General features: G+C 39.8%; 2 protein-coding genes across 7 annotated transcripts in view; one reads left to right on the top strand and one right to left on the bottom strand.

Annotated features, from left to right (window-relative positions):
* ERCC8 (ERCC excision repair 8, CSA ubiquitin ligase complex subunit) overlaps nucleotides 1–8,989 on the bottom strand; it is a 28,628-nt gene extending 19,639 nt beyond the window's left edge. The window contains exons 1-3 of one of the 3 annotated variants that reach the window (XM_056513759.1): nucleotides 8,777–8,989; nucleotides 6,702–6,797; nucleotides 6,451–6,552 (exon numbers count right to left, since the gene is read on the bottom strand). In XM_056513759.1, the coding sequence (XP_056369734.1) occupies nucleotides 6,451–6,552; nucleotides 6,702–6,797; nucleotides 8,777–8,976 (398 nt within the window). In that variant the 5' untranslated portion in view covers nucleotides 8,977–8,989. Of the gene's footprint in view, nucleotides 1–6,450; nucleotides 6,553–6,701; nucleotides 6,798–8,776 lie in introns of those variants that run through there. The other 2 variants (XM_056513758.1, XM_056513760.1) reach the window with 2 other exon arrangements.
* The window catches only part of NDUFAF2 (NADH:ubiquinone oxidoreductase complex assembly factor 2), a 56,436-nt gene continuing 48,580 nt past the window's right edge, over nucleotides 8,971–16,826 (top strand). Inside the window, exon 1 of one of the 4 annotated variants that reach the window (XM_056513761.1) lies at nucleotides 8,971–9,234. In XM_056513761.1, coding sequence (XP_056369736.1) covers nucleotides 9,108–9,234 — 127 coding nt within the window. In that variant the 5' untranslated portion in view covers nucleotides 8,971–9,107. Of the gene's footprint in view, nucleotides 9,235–9,256; nucleotides 9,478–16,826 lie in introns of those variants that run through there. The other 3 variants (XM_056513762.1, XM_056513763.1, XM_056513764.1) reach the window with 3 other exon arrangements.

Raw genomic sequence — 16,826 nt, 5'->3', positions numbered from 1 at the left:
CATCTCAACCAGATGCTGAATTCAAAGTAATTAAATGCATGACAACAGTCTTCCATACCGTTGTAACCTGTGTCAAAGTCAAGTGAATTATGCTGAAGGGAAAAAAAATATATATACTTGTTATTCTAAAATGAGTGTTCACATACGTTTAAAATATCCCATCCAATACTTGTGATTTGTTTCTGAACTCTCTACTGAATGAGGGCATTAAATTCAAAATTGCTGAAGTGTCATATTTAAAAACTCAGCCTTCTATTGAACTGTCTCTTCACACCTATAACATCGGTTTCTCCTTAGTCAAGAATACGGGTCAACAGTAAATGTTACTTAACCCAACATGGTCTCTCAAGTAAGTTGAACTGTTGATGCAGAATAATGTTTCCACAATCCAATCAGCTCACTCACTGCTCCTGAAAGCCTCTTATGCAGGATGGACAGCATGGCTGCATAAACAAATCCTCACTTCCTCCAGGCAAACTAGGAAGGATGTGACTGGCATCGTGGGAACAGGACAGGGAGCTCTAAATGGCATAGACTCTGACTTATTAAGTAACAAAACTAGCTACAATAATAGTGACTTAAATAAACTGAAATACCCTCTATGACCTTCCCTTCTGGCTTTGGGAACGCTAATCAATAGTTTCAAATGGATATATTACCTTAGTGGGAGAGAGTTAATGAAAAAGGCCATCAACTGATTACAGGTGCACTTAGCATAGTCCAAAGTTTCTTTAGCTCTTACATCTATCCATGCTCAACTATGGATGCACTGGTGACAACTATAATCACAAGGAAAGGTGAAGAAATCCTTACTCATTGAAATTCAAGGTAATTTGGGATAATACCATTGAATTTCAAAGAAAGTACCAGTTTTCCAGGTACTTAGTCTATGATCCCATCAGCAGCACAAAAGCCACAGCTTCTGTCTTAACAATACACAATGCTTCACTATATGATATATACCCAGTTATTGCATCAGGATTAAGCCACAGCAGAACTATACACATCCTCTGGAGCCTAGAGTATGGGCCTGAAAAGATGGAAATAAATGGGACACTACTGATGCAACATGTGCATTGCAAAAGAGCAACAAGGATACACTTGTGAACGTAGCACCATCAAAACCCAAGGCATTTGTTTTGACACCAAGCAAAACATTTCTCATTTTGAGATTCATACTAATGAAAACTTGGAAACTGTGTATATTAGTAAAGGATACACTTCTATAAGATCCTCTTACGATTGTGTGTTTGTGGATAACATTACCGTAGACAAAAGCAATCACTCTCATATTTGTGCTATAACTTTGTCAACATTATGGAATGTAATTTTATTCAGCTCCTATTGTATTATATTAAAATATTAGAATCAAATTATATTCTGATTCAAGACTGCAGCCTACTCCCATTGGTATGAACCACCTGCTGGTAAAGAAATTGTTATAGCACAAAGACCTGGGCTGCTTGTTGAAAACAAATACCAAAAAATGGACAATAAGCTTTGTTTATTGTCCATCATGATGAGGAAGAAATAAATCACATGACAGAATAGGTGAAGAAAGTGGTGGGAGACCCTTTTTGGATGGTCACTAAAAGCTACCAGAATTCTCAACGAAGTGCTTCACCCTGTTGCAATTTTGCTGATGGTAGCTCTTTTGTTTTTTGTTCTAATAATTATATTGTATGTTAAGGTTTGAATAATTATGAAACAATTAGCCTATTGGCTACTCTCACTAATATCAGATAACCACACACTAGAAATGTATTACATGATCTGCACTGTATAAAAGTGTGAAACATTCTCAAATTCTATTTGGATTTTGTAAAGCTTGAGTGACTAGTCATGGGTTGATTATGTGGAAAGATGCCTAGGGGTAAAATCAGAGGAAACTCAGAAGTTATATTCACATCCTAACAGAAGTTATAATTATACAGGAATTATAGGAAGAAGTGCAGTTGCTTCTTCTGGATGGAATGTGGTGAGCATTACTGAAAGCTATTCCACAATGACTCTCCCCATACAAACAGCCTGCAACCTCAGGCATTTGCTAAAGGGGATGAAATGGGGGGTAGAGCCAAGACACCATGGCCAGGCACTGTTGAAATCCATGCTGGGAGGGGTACTTTCTATCTGATAAACCACATAGCACCTGCCCACCAAGGAAGATAGGAGAAGATGTCTAGTTGTTGAACTAGTAACTGAGGTGAAATCACTCTCCTTGGATGAACTTGGTTCATTATCATCTAACTGTAGTACTAACACAGACCTCGATCCCAAAGTTCAGAATCACAATATTCTCAGTTGGAAGGCAGACACAAGGATCATCAAGTCCAGCTCTTAGGTGAATTGTCCATATGGGAATCAAACCCACAACCCTAGCATTATTAGTACCATGCTCTAACCTCATTACCTACCTCCACGGTAAGATCACCCTCACCGAGCATGTGCTCTGCATTGACCGTACTTGAAGGGCAAAGGGAGAGAATTTTACACCAATCAGTAACAAAGGAATAGTACCTCAAGCACCAACTAAACACAACGGAATAGTCTAAAAGTAAGTCAATAATGGTGAAGTTAGGGAAGATTCTATTGTAACTTCTGGGATCAGCCAACAAATGATCTGTTTTCTTCCCCAGAGGAATGCCTGTTAGTAAGAACCTTACTCTATGTGGGCTTTATTAGGGATTAAATCTTGTCTGTATATTGGTCTGAACATGTTTTTGCAGTCAGAAACAGTCATCAGCAGTCCTTTAACCTCAATCTGTCATAATTTTCTCTTATTATTTCTGTTATTCCAAAGTTAGAGTGAGTCCTTCATGGACACTGGAACTCACTGTCAGTGGGTAATATACCTGAATAAAGTGGGAAACCACACTGAGAGGGTCTCTCTTATGCTGTTGGTTGTGTGTCCCTGAACAAGTCAGTTGAACCACCCCTTGACCCAGCAGGATTATTCAGTGAAGGGTCCCTGTAACAGGGTGCTGAGGGGCTGGCTGGAAACCAAGGTGTCAGCTTTCCCAGGGCACTGACAGACTAATCTAACACTAGGGGTTGAGTAAATCTTCCCTTTTCACATGAAATTTATAGATCTGATTTCATCTGAGCTAATAAACCTTTCTGCTCACTTGGGCTGCCACAAGGCAAAATAGACACCTTTAATGAGAGTTAGCCTGAAGCCAGCACTGACAAAACTAAGAGGTATTGAGCAACTTTTGAGCTTAGTTTAATGGCTTCTGCATTGTTCCTCCACCTCTGAGGCATATCCTAGAATGGCCTGTTACTCTGGTACAGTAACAAAAGTCAACAGATTTCATGCATCTATTATTCAGAGAGGTGTGCTGGTTTCCCCTGGAGTAGAATCCATTTTCTTCACAGTGCCTAGTGTGGGATACATTTTGGATTTGTGCTAAACAGACTTGGCAACATAGTAACATGCTTTTGTTATTTCTGAGCAGGACTTACAGAGAGCCAAGGCCTTTCTGCTTTTCACACTGACATGCTGGTAAGCGGATTGGGAGTGCCTGGGAGGTTGGAAGGAGACAAAGCCAAGACAGGTAACCCTAGCTGCACAAAGGGATATTCCAGACCATATAACATCAAGCTCAGTATACAGAGTTGGAACGATGACATTTGTCTTCCCGAGTAACCATTATGTGTGATGGGGGCCCTGCTTTCCTGGAGATGGCTGAAGCAGTGAATTAATTCCTCAGTCTGCTTGCGTTTGCAGCTTTTGCATCTCAACCCAGGAGTTTTCTAGCTTCTACCCTTCCAGTTCTCTCCCTGATCCCCCTGGTAGGGGAGTGAGCAAGCACCCATGCAGAACTTGGTTGCTGGCTGGCATTAAACCATGGCAAGTTAAAATCTTTAGTACCTCAACAGCCAGGAAATCAAGCTTGACTCAGAATGAGCTTAATCCTGGAGAGGCATTTCTATGCACTGTGCAGAAAAATCTAAAGCCACAGAACAAATTATCTGGGTACAGTAACTGTAAGTGCACAACCCTGGACTGTAATCAACTCTGCATAAGGACAATCAATTCTCCCATAATCTACAGGGCTAAGGAATGAACTAGCACACTCCTGAGTAGCTCTGCAGCAATCATCTTTGATCTGGCCAAGCTTACTAGTGGCTACATGCCACTCAGTCCCAGGATGTACATTATTCCCAGTTCATTTCATATGAAGTATTTTCATCCATTACTCAAAATATCCAAGCCTTTTCTACCAAAGACAAATACTGAATTAATTCTATGGATAATAGCTCACTGTCATTCATTCTACCTAGACATGTTTTGAGTAGTAGAAACTACCTTAAAGATAAATATTATCTGTATATACTCTGGAAACTAGTAATGTTTGGTTATTCTCAAATGCCAGTTTTTGTCACAGGACAGCATGAATTATATGAAACCAAGTAAAGCTCTCTGCTGACTCCCAGGAAAACAGGGAGAGTTTTATTTTTGTATTTGCAATAGTGGCCCTATATTCTAGATGAGAAACACAGGGCAAATCACAGCCTACCATCAGGAATTCTCTCTTGTGTTGCTCCATACTACTGGATCATCAGAAAGAGGCCCCTAAAAAGGGCCTCTAGCAGGAGCTTACTCTTTAAGCAACTTTGAGACCAGACCTGTGCTCTGCCCTGCAAACTTGGAAGACAGGCAAGAAACGTCAGCACTATATCCTTCAAAGATACGAGCTAGACAGTCAGAGAAAAAGTGTTTCTGAAGCATAAATTAATTTATTAACTCAGGAACTCTGAATAATATTTGAGATATCTGAAGATACATATAAACTGTAGCTAATTAGTTATACTAGGTATTTAAAACATATTAGGAAACTTCACGAATACTACAAATAAATAATTGAGGCAAGAAACCTACTAAGATTATTTAAGTAATAATAATCATAAGCCTGTCATTTAGAGTAGTGTCACACAAAATTCGATTCTACTAAAAGAATTTATGCCTTGAGTGCTAAGAAATAAAAGACTATGCAAATAAACACCTACTCAAGAAACAGGCAACCAACTAACCATTCTCCTAAACAGAATTCTCAAGGATGGAATATTTTTACTGACCTAACTGAAGTTAATGATGGCCTGATTTTAGCACAGATTTTACCACTTTTACATTGTGCCTTCTTAGAATGAATTGCTTCAATTTGCTGCATCTGTTTCATTTTAGTTTTGAGATTTGGGGATGCACAGTCATTATATGTTCTTAACTACAATTTCAAGTAATTTTGTGCAAGAAGCCCAGCCATCAACACTTCTTCTATTAGCTACATTCTAGTAGCCTTTTTCTTTCTTATGATCCGAGATATTGTTAAGGCCTTTTATTGCTACAAGTCTGTTCTATTCTTGTATACCTGACTCATGAAGACCCTGACTCCTAGACCTCTAATAATTTGTAGACTGGGAAAAAAATAAAGTGGAAATGCAGCTACCAATCTTTTACAAAGTGGAATATCTCTTACTGTGAGTCTTAGGCAAAGTTCTAACCTACTAGACAAGCTTATTATCCAAATAAAGGAAAAAAACAACTTTTGCTAGAAGACTTAAAGTCTATAATGGAAAAATTTGTATTGCCTGTGGGGACAGCCTGACAAATCAATAAGGCTTTGACTCTTTATAAAGATTACACACAGCATGGTAGCACCCTGTTCTTTAGAAAAATACATCCCACTTTTTCAGTAACACATCTGCCTTCATTTAAACATGTTCTTAAGAAGTTCTGTATAAATGATTCCTGTACCTGCTGAGCATCTGATGAGCTAAAAACAACTACTAGTCAAGCTGGAAAGAGAAAGAGAGGAAATAAAACAAACAACTGCAAACATTATTAGATTTTTTTTCCAAACAGATGAAAAGGATTATGCAAACAATTGCATAATTATCCTGCTTAAAAGTATATTTACTCAAAAATATGTACTAAATATATTTGGGGAATACAGGGAATATTTCTACAGCAATACCAAAAATTCTTTCTCTGTTACTGGCATAAAGGCACCAAATTTCAACATGAAACAGTAAGAAAACAGGTGAAAAATTATGAGTTAGAGAAGGCTTGGGGTTTGTTTTTTTTCCCCAATTTTCTCTTTCTAGTGTTAAAATCTGAGGTTAGAGTACTAGGTCTGACTTCTTTTTGTGGTGTCCACAGCAATATAAGACTTTCTAACTTTAGTTTCCATATAAGTACAATTGATATCCTTCATTTTAACTTTTGAAACTGCTATAGATTTTCTCAAACAATACCAGAATCACTGTGCATATATTGTAACTATTAGAGTAGACAAATCAAGAAGAAGCAACTAGCTCCCGCTACTATCCTTCAAAGATTTCTAGCAGTATTTTTATCCTAAAAATGAGAACAGACATTTATTTGCAAGTTTAATTCTAGCCACACAAGAGCTCTATCATGTACTTTTAAAAGACTTTCAGAGTACTTACCTTCCAACAGAAAAAAGTGCTTTACATGTGTAACTTGGTTTCCTGCTCAAGTTTTCAAGGTCATAAAGTACAATAACGCCATCTGATCCACCAGATAACATGCTGAAAGTGTCAATAAAGCACAAAAGTTAAAACACTCACAATCTCAACATGTGCAATATAACAAAGTGTTCAACAAGACAACAAATCCATAGTACCAAAACACAATGAATTACTTATGTACATTTTTAACAACCCAAGTATATACTTACTATCTTCCCTCAACAGGCTCAATATCAAGGGTGTTGATACCACTTCCATGTATTCTTTCCACATCTCTGTCTTTATTTAATTCCAAACTTAGAACCCTACGAAAAATATGGAAGAAAGAGAAATTAGCAACGAGAACAGAATTATTAGATGTTATTATGTAGCTTTAAACAGCTGAAATGTATTTTCATGGTTCTTCAATGCATTTAACTAACCCTTCCTATTTTTTTGCAAAACTACACTTTTTTTGCAAAAATACAGATATAGAAGTAAGTCTTACGAAAAGTTGGCAAAAAAAAATACTTTGTTGTTTGGAAGGTAAGAGAGAAATAAATATGGAAAAGAGGATCAAAGAAAAAGCAAAACTGCATTTGGGGTCAACATATTAAAAAAATACCCCAGAATGTAACTTGAAAACATTACAAAAAATAAACATTAAGAAGCTTATAATCACATATATTGGCTACTTTGAAGCTTCATCACTTAGCATCCTTACAGGCTTCATCTTGCTTGGAACTACGGACACCTAGTGGGCAAAGTATTTTGGTTTATCAAGATACAGTATTTCCTTTAATGTGAAGCTTATCTGCTACATTTCCAGCAATACTAAATAAAAACTAGGCTACCCCCAATGATGAAGTTCCCAAAACAACCTTTTCTAACCTGCAATTCTTAGCTTGTATGTTTGAACATGCTAATATTGCATAGTCCTAAAAGAGAATCTGCTTCATTAAATCATACTACCTAATATAGAATTTAGCCTTGCAACAGGATGACAGCTTCCTACAGCACCATTTTGTACAAATCACAACACCACCACAACAAAAACGTAACCAAGTAAGTAACTGAAAAGCTGTGAGGCAGAGTGTCCCTACGCAGCTTTAGCTCAGGAGCAAAAAAATCCTGATGTGAGAACCTTAGGCTACTACAGCCAGGTCCCCAACATCAAGCATGTAGACATCCTAAAATAGCAGCAAATCATTTAAGCTCTCTTAAACTATGTGAAATATAATTATGCAAAAGTTCACCTAGAATAAGAACTCTGAAATATACAACATATCCAATATAAAACCTTTTTGCTCCAGATGGAATTTTAGGAAGCAAGAAATCTCACTGTGGAAATGTGTTAAAACATATGACTTCAAAATGCAGCTATAAATAAAATCTACTTACTTAAGATTTTTTAAAGTCAAAATTAAAGAAGTTTAGGAAGAGAAATGCTAAGCAGACAATTGTCCAAGTAAGGTTAAGTCTACCCAGTATGTTACTGGTCTTAACACTGTATGCTACATGAATGCTGAGGGCACACAGGGACATAACTGCGCAGTCAAAACACACCCAGAAGTTTTCCTGAACTACTAAAATTCATTTTAGTTTTAAATATTTGTTTTACAATGATACAGCATCATAAAGCCATAAATCATAATCAGAAGTTGTGTAACCGAACTTAAGATAGGCTCTATTGGATTTATCTTGAAATACATATTGGATTTATCTTGAAATACATCTGCAAAGTAGATTCTCTGATATTGAACAAATACCACATTATATAATTTTTAGCAGGAATATTAACAAATACGTCTGTGCTGCCATCACTTCCCACAAAAACTGCACATCTGATTCTTCTTCAACCTGCCAAAAGGCCGGGTTTGAGAAAAGGAAGGACGAGCAGATGGGAGCACAGGAGCATGACAAACACCTGCTTCCTCACAAGTGAGCACAGCCGCACGCAGATGGAGCCCCCCGGAGGAACCGCGCCACAGCAAGGGCGGTGACTCCGAGGGGCAGGGAGGAGGCACAGCGAGGAGGGAGGCGCAGCGTGCTCGCAGCTGTGCTCACTCCGCCCAGAGCTGAGTGCGCCGTACGCAAACACCGGGGCTGCTCACCCACCCACGGCCCCACACCGAGACGAGGCGCACGGCCGCGCAGCTCCCCCGCCCCGGGCCCCGCGCACAGCGGGACTGCGGCAGCGCAGCCCCTCACCCCGCCCCGGGCCGCCCCAGTGCGGGCAGGGCGGAGCCAGGGGCTGCCGCTCCGGTGCCTCTCCGCGCAGGGACGCCCGCCCCGGCCCCGGTACCTCCGGGTGCGCTCGGCCCGGCGCAGCCGCGCGGGGTCGTCCAGCCCGGCCTGGCGAGCAGCCATGAGCGCCAACATGGCGGGAGCGCTCGGTCCGCTCGGCGCCGCGCCGCCATCTTGCGGCGGGCGCGGCCGGGATTGGCTGGGGCGGGCCGGCTCGCGCCAATGGCCAGCGGCGTAGCTGGCGCGCCCGGCGCCCATAGGCGGGACCGGAGCGGGCGCGGCGCGGCGCACCGGCAGCGCGAGGCGGCGGGGCCGGGAAGCGGCGCTCGCTCCCCGTGTCCCCGTGTCCGCGGGCGGCAGCGCCGCGGCCTTGCCGTCGGGATCCCGGCATGAGCCGCGCCTGGCAGGCTCTCCGCGCTCTGCGGCTGCGGCTCGTGGGGCCTGCCAAGGAGCTGGTGGGCACCGACCAGTTTGGCAACAAGTACTACCGCGTGCCCAGGCACGAGAGCCGCGCAGGTACGCACCGGGGCCGCGGCGGCGGCTGCAGGCGGGCCCGGGGGGAGCCGTGCCCCCGCTTGGCCCCTCTCCCGCCCCGCTGTCCGCTGCCGGCAGGGCGGCTGGACGGCGGCTGATAACAAATTACAGTAACGCGAAGGACAGTGCCGCTCATCGGGAAACACGCGCGGGTTTCTGGTGCTCTAATGCCAGAAAAACCGTAGAGCCACTCACTGGAGGGTTTCAGAGTTCAGCCTGTACTAGGTAGGTAGGCAGCAATTCTTTGCTCTTTTTGGTAATTCGGAGCGCTTTTGCATAAGCTTTTAAAAGCTAGAGTGCAGAGAAGGGCAGTGGAGCTGGGGCAGGGTCTGGAGCACCAGGGCTGTGAGGAGCAGCTGAGGGGGCTGGGGGTGTTTGTTTATCCTGCAGAAAAGGAGGCTCAGGGGTGACCTTATCACTCTCTACAGCTGCCTGACAGAAGGGTGTAGCCAGGAGTCGGCCTCCCGTCTCAGGCAGCTACTGACACGGCTAGAGGAAATAGCCTCAAGTTGCACCAGGGGAGGTTCAGCTGGACATTAGGAAGAGTTTCTTTACAGAAAGGGCTGTTAAACATTGGAACGGCCTGCCCAGGAAGTGGTGGAAGCACCATTCCTGAAACTCTTCCCAACACAACTGGGTATTTTGAGACCATCATTTGTTTAAATCCCTTAGTGCTGTGGTTTGGTTAACTTTAACCAAAGTGTTTGGTCATAGGTTGCACTTGATGATCTCAGAGGTCTTTTCCAACCTGACTGGTTATGTCATTCTGTGAAAGTAATTCTTCTATGTTCTTTTATCCCACTCTTGTAGAAAATATTTCTGTAGGTTTGTGCCCGTGTTCCAGGAGTCCAGATGCCCTTATGCTCTATGTATATACTACATTATAAATAATTCATGGAGGGTAGGAAGATGGCCAGGTGCACATCCTAAAATGTTTTGTAGTTCTCTTTCCTGGACAGCCTTGTTTATCTGCTTCTGTACTCCACATCTTTTGTATGACTGCATCAGGTAGAGAATCCTGAGGCTGTGGATACTTTTTGTTTGTTATTCTTCAGAATATGAAGAGAAGCAGAAAGTCTGAGACTGTGCAGTTACCTAATCACTACACCTTCTCTTTAGAAACACATCATGTCTGCTGGAGTAATTTTCCCTTTAGAACAGTTCCCCTGACCTGTTTTGCCATGCAACTTCCTGAACAACTAGTAGTGACTTAAAGCAAGTGTCAAACAAGAACTTGGGAAGAGATTGTGAACAGCTTTTTTTCAGAAATGTGTTTTTTCTCAGGGTTGATATGCTGTTGTAGTTAATATAATTCCAGGTTTTCTTGCTTTTAACCTTTGGTTTTCTCACTGCTGGGATTCATGCTGACTTTGAGGAGTCTATCTCCTCAAAAAAAGGCTTTGTGTTTTAGCAACAAGAAACAATGAAAACTACAGTCAGATTTCTTCTGTATGATTGCTGCAGTGTCAGTCCCTATTAACCAGTTAAAAATTACTTCTTCTATCAGAAATACTTTTAGTTTTTTTCTTGACATTAGTACTTAATGCTGCTTATTTTCTGTGTCTTTGTCTCTGTGCTTTAGCTTGGCCTAAAAAAACCTTAATCATCCATCATCAGCAAAAGACAGAAAGAACTCTGATGGAAGTAAGCATGCCTTCTGCTAACAACAAAGAAATTGATGTGGTTTTTTTTTTTTTAATTAGAGTGTTCAAATGTTGGTTTTTATTCTGCTGATTTATCCTGTGTTACAGTAGTTGATGTTACTCACTGTTGGACATACTTGACCTTGAGGTGTGGGTTTTAACATTAGTCATTAAGGAGAGAGAGAAATAAGTAGAATGAAAGCAGCATCAGGCTTCAAAAAATTCTGAAAACAGATAGGAAATACCTGTGAATGTCTTGCGAAGAGTCGGTGAAATCTCATATAGGACATATCATAGCTGTACCTCTTCCAGTGGTTAAAAGAACAAGTACAGATTACCCTAATGTGGATGGAGATCAGGAAGTATAGAAATAAATTAACTGGACTAAATAATAAGTTTTTAGTGACCGTAAAAGAAAAAACAGATCCTCCCTCCATGAATCGTGTTAACTAGTATGAGTGCTGGAAAAGTAGAGGACCTAGTAATATCTTTGAAGTATATTCACAAGGTGGTGAGTGAAAATAGATGTGAAATTGTCAGTTTGATAATGTAGGTTTGTATCAATTTTTTTTTCTGCTTGGACAATACTTCAATGTTTTTTGGACCTTTTTATATGCTAAATTTAAGAATATGGGCTATGGAATTGCTATGCAGTACATGACAGGCTAGCAACTATCCTTGGAATAGTCTGAAATGCTATCCTGTCAGATGCAGGGAGTCCACCAGCTGTCTGTTAAAGGCAGAACTACTCAAAAGTTGTAATGAGGCATTTGGATGAAGAACAATAAAGTATTTTTATTACATTTGGAGATCAAACTGTGCAGGAGGAAATGGGAAGTAGGTGTGAGCATCTCATGGCAAGTCACTGTCAAACTGTCATACAATCCAACTAGGGGAATCAACACATGCCTGTTTATAAAGAAAGCATACAATTTATTGGTTAAAGGGTTCTGGGAACATGGATCTACACAACTGACAAATTGTCTGTAGTACCGCCTGTATCAAAGTATTGTGCTGTTACGAATTTAATTTCAGTGACCTCTAAATTTGGATACCCATTTTCTTTCTCCATTTCCAGCTGACAGACTGCCATCCACTTTCCTGACCAGATGGACTTCCTTCTGAATGTTCATTATTTTTTTAAGATGCAATTCTCACTGACCTTTGTTGTTTAGGGTTACTTGGATGTAGGAGATTCTATTTCCACACACACTGGTTACTCATTTCCACTGTAATTTGTGCCTTTACTTCCGTGAATTTAACATCTTTGCAGTGACAGTATAGAAAAGAGCAGAGGAGTATGCCAATTCTCCCTCAGGCTTGTGGCTGAGGAGAAAAATCATTCTGACGCTAGTGAAGTGATTACAGATGGGTGGTGGTAACTAACTGCCTATAACAACATTTTTGAGCAGCATCCTGTGCTATACAAACAGGGTCACACCTGGCATTTGTGGTCTTTTATAACTTTGTGAAGAAGCTTATGGATATGGATGGCGAAGGTAATAGAAATCGAGGAAGGTCTATAGAAGTTAACATGTACACAGAAAATTTATGACAGTCAGTTTTTAAAAGAAATTAGGAATTTAAAAGTGCTGCGAAAACAATGCTCTCTTTTTCAAGTTGTACATTAGGAAGACCTGCTGCATGTATAATTCATGGCTCACCCTGTGTCTTAAGCATATAGAGACCAGTGCACAATTGGAATAACATTAGAAAGAAAAAGAGTTGTAGAAGAAACCAGTGAGATGATGTGTGCAGGTTTTGCTGCAAGGTCACTACAGTGTGTCTGCACTGTGCTTTGCTGTCTGCCCTATGAATTTAGGGAGGACTGAGCATCTCTATCACAGTGCAAGGCCTGGTGTGCTTCATCCTTTGTACTGTACTGGATCACATATTGCAGAGAGTGCAAAACAGACAGGGTAAGTCTATCAGGACAGGCTGGGCTCCATTTCAGGCCAACATCCCACTTTAAGCTGGAGGTGAGGGTAAATAGTGTAGGTAGTGTCTATGCCATCTTCTGCTTTGGTTAAAAGCCATCTGACACCTTTCTTTTGGCCTGCCCTGGACTTTGGCAGGGATTGGAACAGAAATAGTAGAGTGTGTGATACAAAGAAGTAATGTTTTCTTTCTGTCAGTTGTGAACTGTGCTCTTCTACACTGAGCTCAGGGTCCAAAACGCTTAACCTGAGGCCTGGTCTGTAGTAGGGAGTAGTAGAAGCAGGTCAATATATACAAGTATTTGATGGTGAGTTTCCTTATACTTCCAGCATCTGTGATTCAGAGAGTTTGCTTCTTAAATGTCTGTTTTTCAGGACTGAGCATCTGCAATACAGACTTTGGAGATCTCAAAGGAGTACAAAATTCTTAGGTATATGCTGCAGGTATGGCTTTCACTTTGCCACAGCACCTAATATGCTGTTATTTTTTTAAATATTTTATAAATGAGAATTTCTTCTTTAAAAAGCAAGTCATGCACTCAAAACCTACTTTGAGATACAAATCAGCATGTGTTAAATAGGATTAACTACAAAACCATGCTTGCTTTAGTTCAAGTTACTACAGTAAATGTAGTCTCATCAATATCCTAAGGCCTTGGATGTCCAGGTCAAACTCAAGGTATAGCAACTTTATGCTTTATGCATTTTTACCTTTGTCATCATAAGAATGTTACCTTGCATTCCTGATTTTGCATGTCTCTGAGTAATTAGGTTCTTAGGAGAAGAGCCAGTAACTTGAATGGGTTTTGTTGGGATGAAGGGAATAATTGTGGAGATTAAAGAAGTATCAGTGATGTGCAAATGCTGATTTTAACATGTTTTGCCTTCATTCAAAGTTCAAATGAGTAATAGCAAAAAGATACGAGTTTGTAAGAGTATTGTATTTCTCTGGGGTGAATATAGAAAGGATTGGCCTTTTGAAATGAAGGGGAAGACATGTAAAATAATGATGTTTCAGTCTGGTTGCCTTATTTCTCTTGAAAGAAAGAAAGTGAATGTTTAAAGTTCCTAGACTGTTAGAATAAGCAGTCATTAGATTCAGTAAAGAAATTAATGGTTAGAGATAGCAAAAGAGTTAAGAAAAATTTGAGTGCCAATAGAGAGGGGAAAGATCCTATAAAAGTAACTGCACTGTCAACAGGAATATGGGAGAATTCAAAATTAGAGTAGTTAATTTCCTGAAGACAAGGAACACTGTTTAATGTTTATCAAGAGCTTTTATTTTCAAGTGGGGAAAAAACTATCATCTTGAAAGTCAGGTCACACCTTCAACAACATAGTAAGATGGGTTTATTTGAATGTAAAGATGGTTCTATATTTGATGACATTCTGTAAGTGGTGGGTTTTTACAAGATCACCTTAAAGTGATGACAGTGATAAAATAAAGCTACATCAAACTTGTCATGAGAGGAACATCCAGCATAACTCATTAACACTGAGATGACTCTTCAGCTAGTTGTGATAAATGATGGGAATAGATGACTGAGTAGTAGTGACTAATGAGTCATTTCAGTATCTTAGACAAGTATTTCACTAAACAGACTAGATTTATCAATGTAAGTAATTGATTTTTCTTATTATATAACATACTGCCCGGGCATTGCCATAGCTTTGGTACATGATTAATTGTTCTTGCAATAGAACATGGAGTGGTGCTTAGAGTGTTCATACATTTTTAATTGAAAAACAAATTCCTCATACAGTTTATGCATTTATTGCAACCAAATATATCTTGCTGGAAATAGCTGATTCCATTTTCCATTAAAAATAATTTATAAAGACTCTTAATTACCATTTTAGTTTAAAAATGCAGGAAGATAAAGGGCCCTAAATACTTAAGATCTGGTATATAATTTTTTTCTTCAAAGGGCTGATTAATGAGCAGGTTATATTTAAACTTTTTCAATATCTTCATTTGCACTCTTATGTACTGTGATGATTAAGAGTTAAAATGAGCACTGTAAAGTACTACCATATTCAGAATTTTATAAGAGCAGGAGGTCATCATCAAGAGATCTGCTTATTTCAAAGATTATGTAGGAGTGTAAAAAGCATGAATGAAGTTTTAAAGTTCTCTTTATGGGAGCAGCAGACTCAGGTTTGATTTGATTTCGACCTTCAGCTTACAAGGAGTTGCTGGAAAAAGCATGAAGCATTCCGTGTTCCATAGGTTTTTATATGTTGGACAGGCTTTGCATTAGGGGCTGTATGTGGGCTATGCTTCTGAAGCTAGGAGCTTTAAGAAGGAAAGTGGTAAGCTAAAGTTTCTCCTTACTCTTATCAAATATCATTGAGAAATAATGTGACATTAGCAAGTTTCAGTGGTAAATTTTGTAGCTAGTAATTGAATGTAAGGACTGACTTCTGTGGGAAACATTTTCTTCACATGAAATGCCTACTCATATTTTCGTAAGCCTGTAGCTTGTGCACTAAGTTCTCTAAACCAGAAATGAATAAATAAAGATGAATCTGTATAAGTAAAAGTACTTAGTAATCAGTTGCATTATATATATATATATATAAATTGTCCTATATCTGATTTAATCCAGTCTTCAGTACAAGAATGTACACTTTTTAATGTAAGTTAGAAAGATTTAAGGTTCTGTTGAGACTAAAGGAATCCTCCATGATAGTTTTAGTTGCTCTTTGTTTCGTGTCTTAGGTAGTGGCCTGTCACCTTCCTGTGCATCAGAAATTTAGAGTAGAATTTCTACTTTCCTTCAAAATGTTTTATAAAACACAGCTTTTTATTGGAGACTAGACTGAAACATTCCTGTAATGCTTTATGAGGAATTGCAGAGGGTGGAAGAAGCAGCAAATCTCCAAAGCATATCTTCAGAGATAAAAGCTATGGTTTTCTTCTGAGTCTGCATGTTAGGTTCCTCACTAACAGAAATGAAGTCTGAGGAAGAGATAGAAACTGGTTGCAATTGTATGGAGCATTTGTAACCTGATTATTGAGAATTTCTGATAATTGTGTATGATTTACTGAACATTAAAAGTAGTTTCTCAAGTTAGTTTTCCAAATGTTGGTGGAAAGCTAATACATTTTAGCTTTGCAAGTCCAATGTTAAGATACTAATGAAACACAGAATTTGAATATTGATTCATTAATAGAAAACCAAATTTTAGAAGATTTCATTATCTTGGTTATGGAAACTATTCTATGGAGAAAGTGTGGGTTTGGTTTTTTTCCAGATACAGGCTCTGACACCACAGTTTGTCCAGGTGGTGGCAACGTTGTTTCAAAAACAGAAGAACAGCAGGTACTGACAGCTCTCTGATATCCGTTATTGAGAGATTATAGAATACAGAAACATAGTTCTAAAATAATTGTGTGTGTATATGTGTGTACAGAAATAAAACTTGCACTGTAGACTGCTATTTTCTAGGACAGTAATTCTGGAATGTCAAAATAGCTTTTCAATCTGGGTGATACTTTATGTAGCAAAACAATTACATTTTGAAGAGCTCATTGCAGATTATAAAAGCATTAATACTTGAAAAACCTATGTTTGTTTGCAGTGATATAGAATCATAAATGTATGAAAGACTTCCAAGTTAATTTAGTATAAACTTTGACCAAACACCATCATGTCAACTAAACCATAGTACTAAGTGCCATGTCCAATCATTTTGTCAGCAGTTCCAGAGATGATGACTCCGCCATCCCTTCCAATGTTTAACAGCCCTTTCTGTGAAGAAATTCTTCCTAATGTCCAGCTGAACCTCCCCTGGTGCAACTTGATGCTATTTCCTCCAGCCATGTTAGTAGCTGCCTGAGACAGAAGGCTGACCCCTGGCTTTACCCTTCTGTCAGGCAGCTGCAGAGTGATAAAGTCACCCTGAGCCTCCTTTTCTGCAGGATAAACACCCCCAGCCCCCTCAGCTGCTCCTCACAGCCCTGGTGCTCCAGACCCTGCCCCAGCTCCAC

Source organism: Oenanthe melanoleuca, chromosome Z (assembly GCF_029582105.1).
Source record: "Oenanthe melanoleuca isolate GR-GAL-2019-014 chromosome Z, OMel1.0, whole genome shotgun sequence".
In the NCBI taxonomy this organism is placed as follows: domain Eukaryota; kingdom Metazoa; phylum Chordata; class Aves; order Passeriformes; family Muscicapidae; genus Oenanthe; species Oenanthe melanoleuca.
Note: the sequence above shows the minus strand (reverse complement) of the source record. Positions and strands in the feature narration are given on the sequence as shown.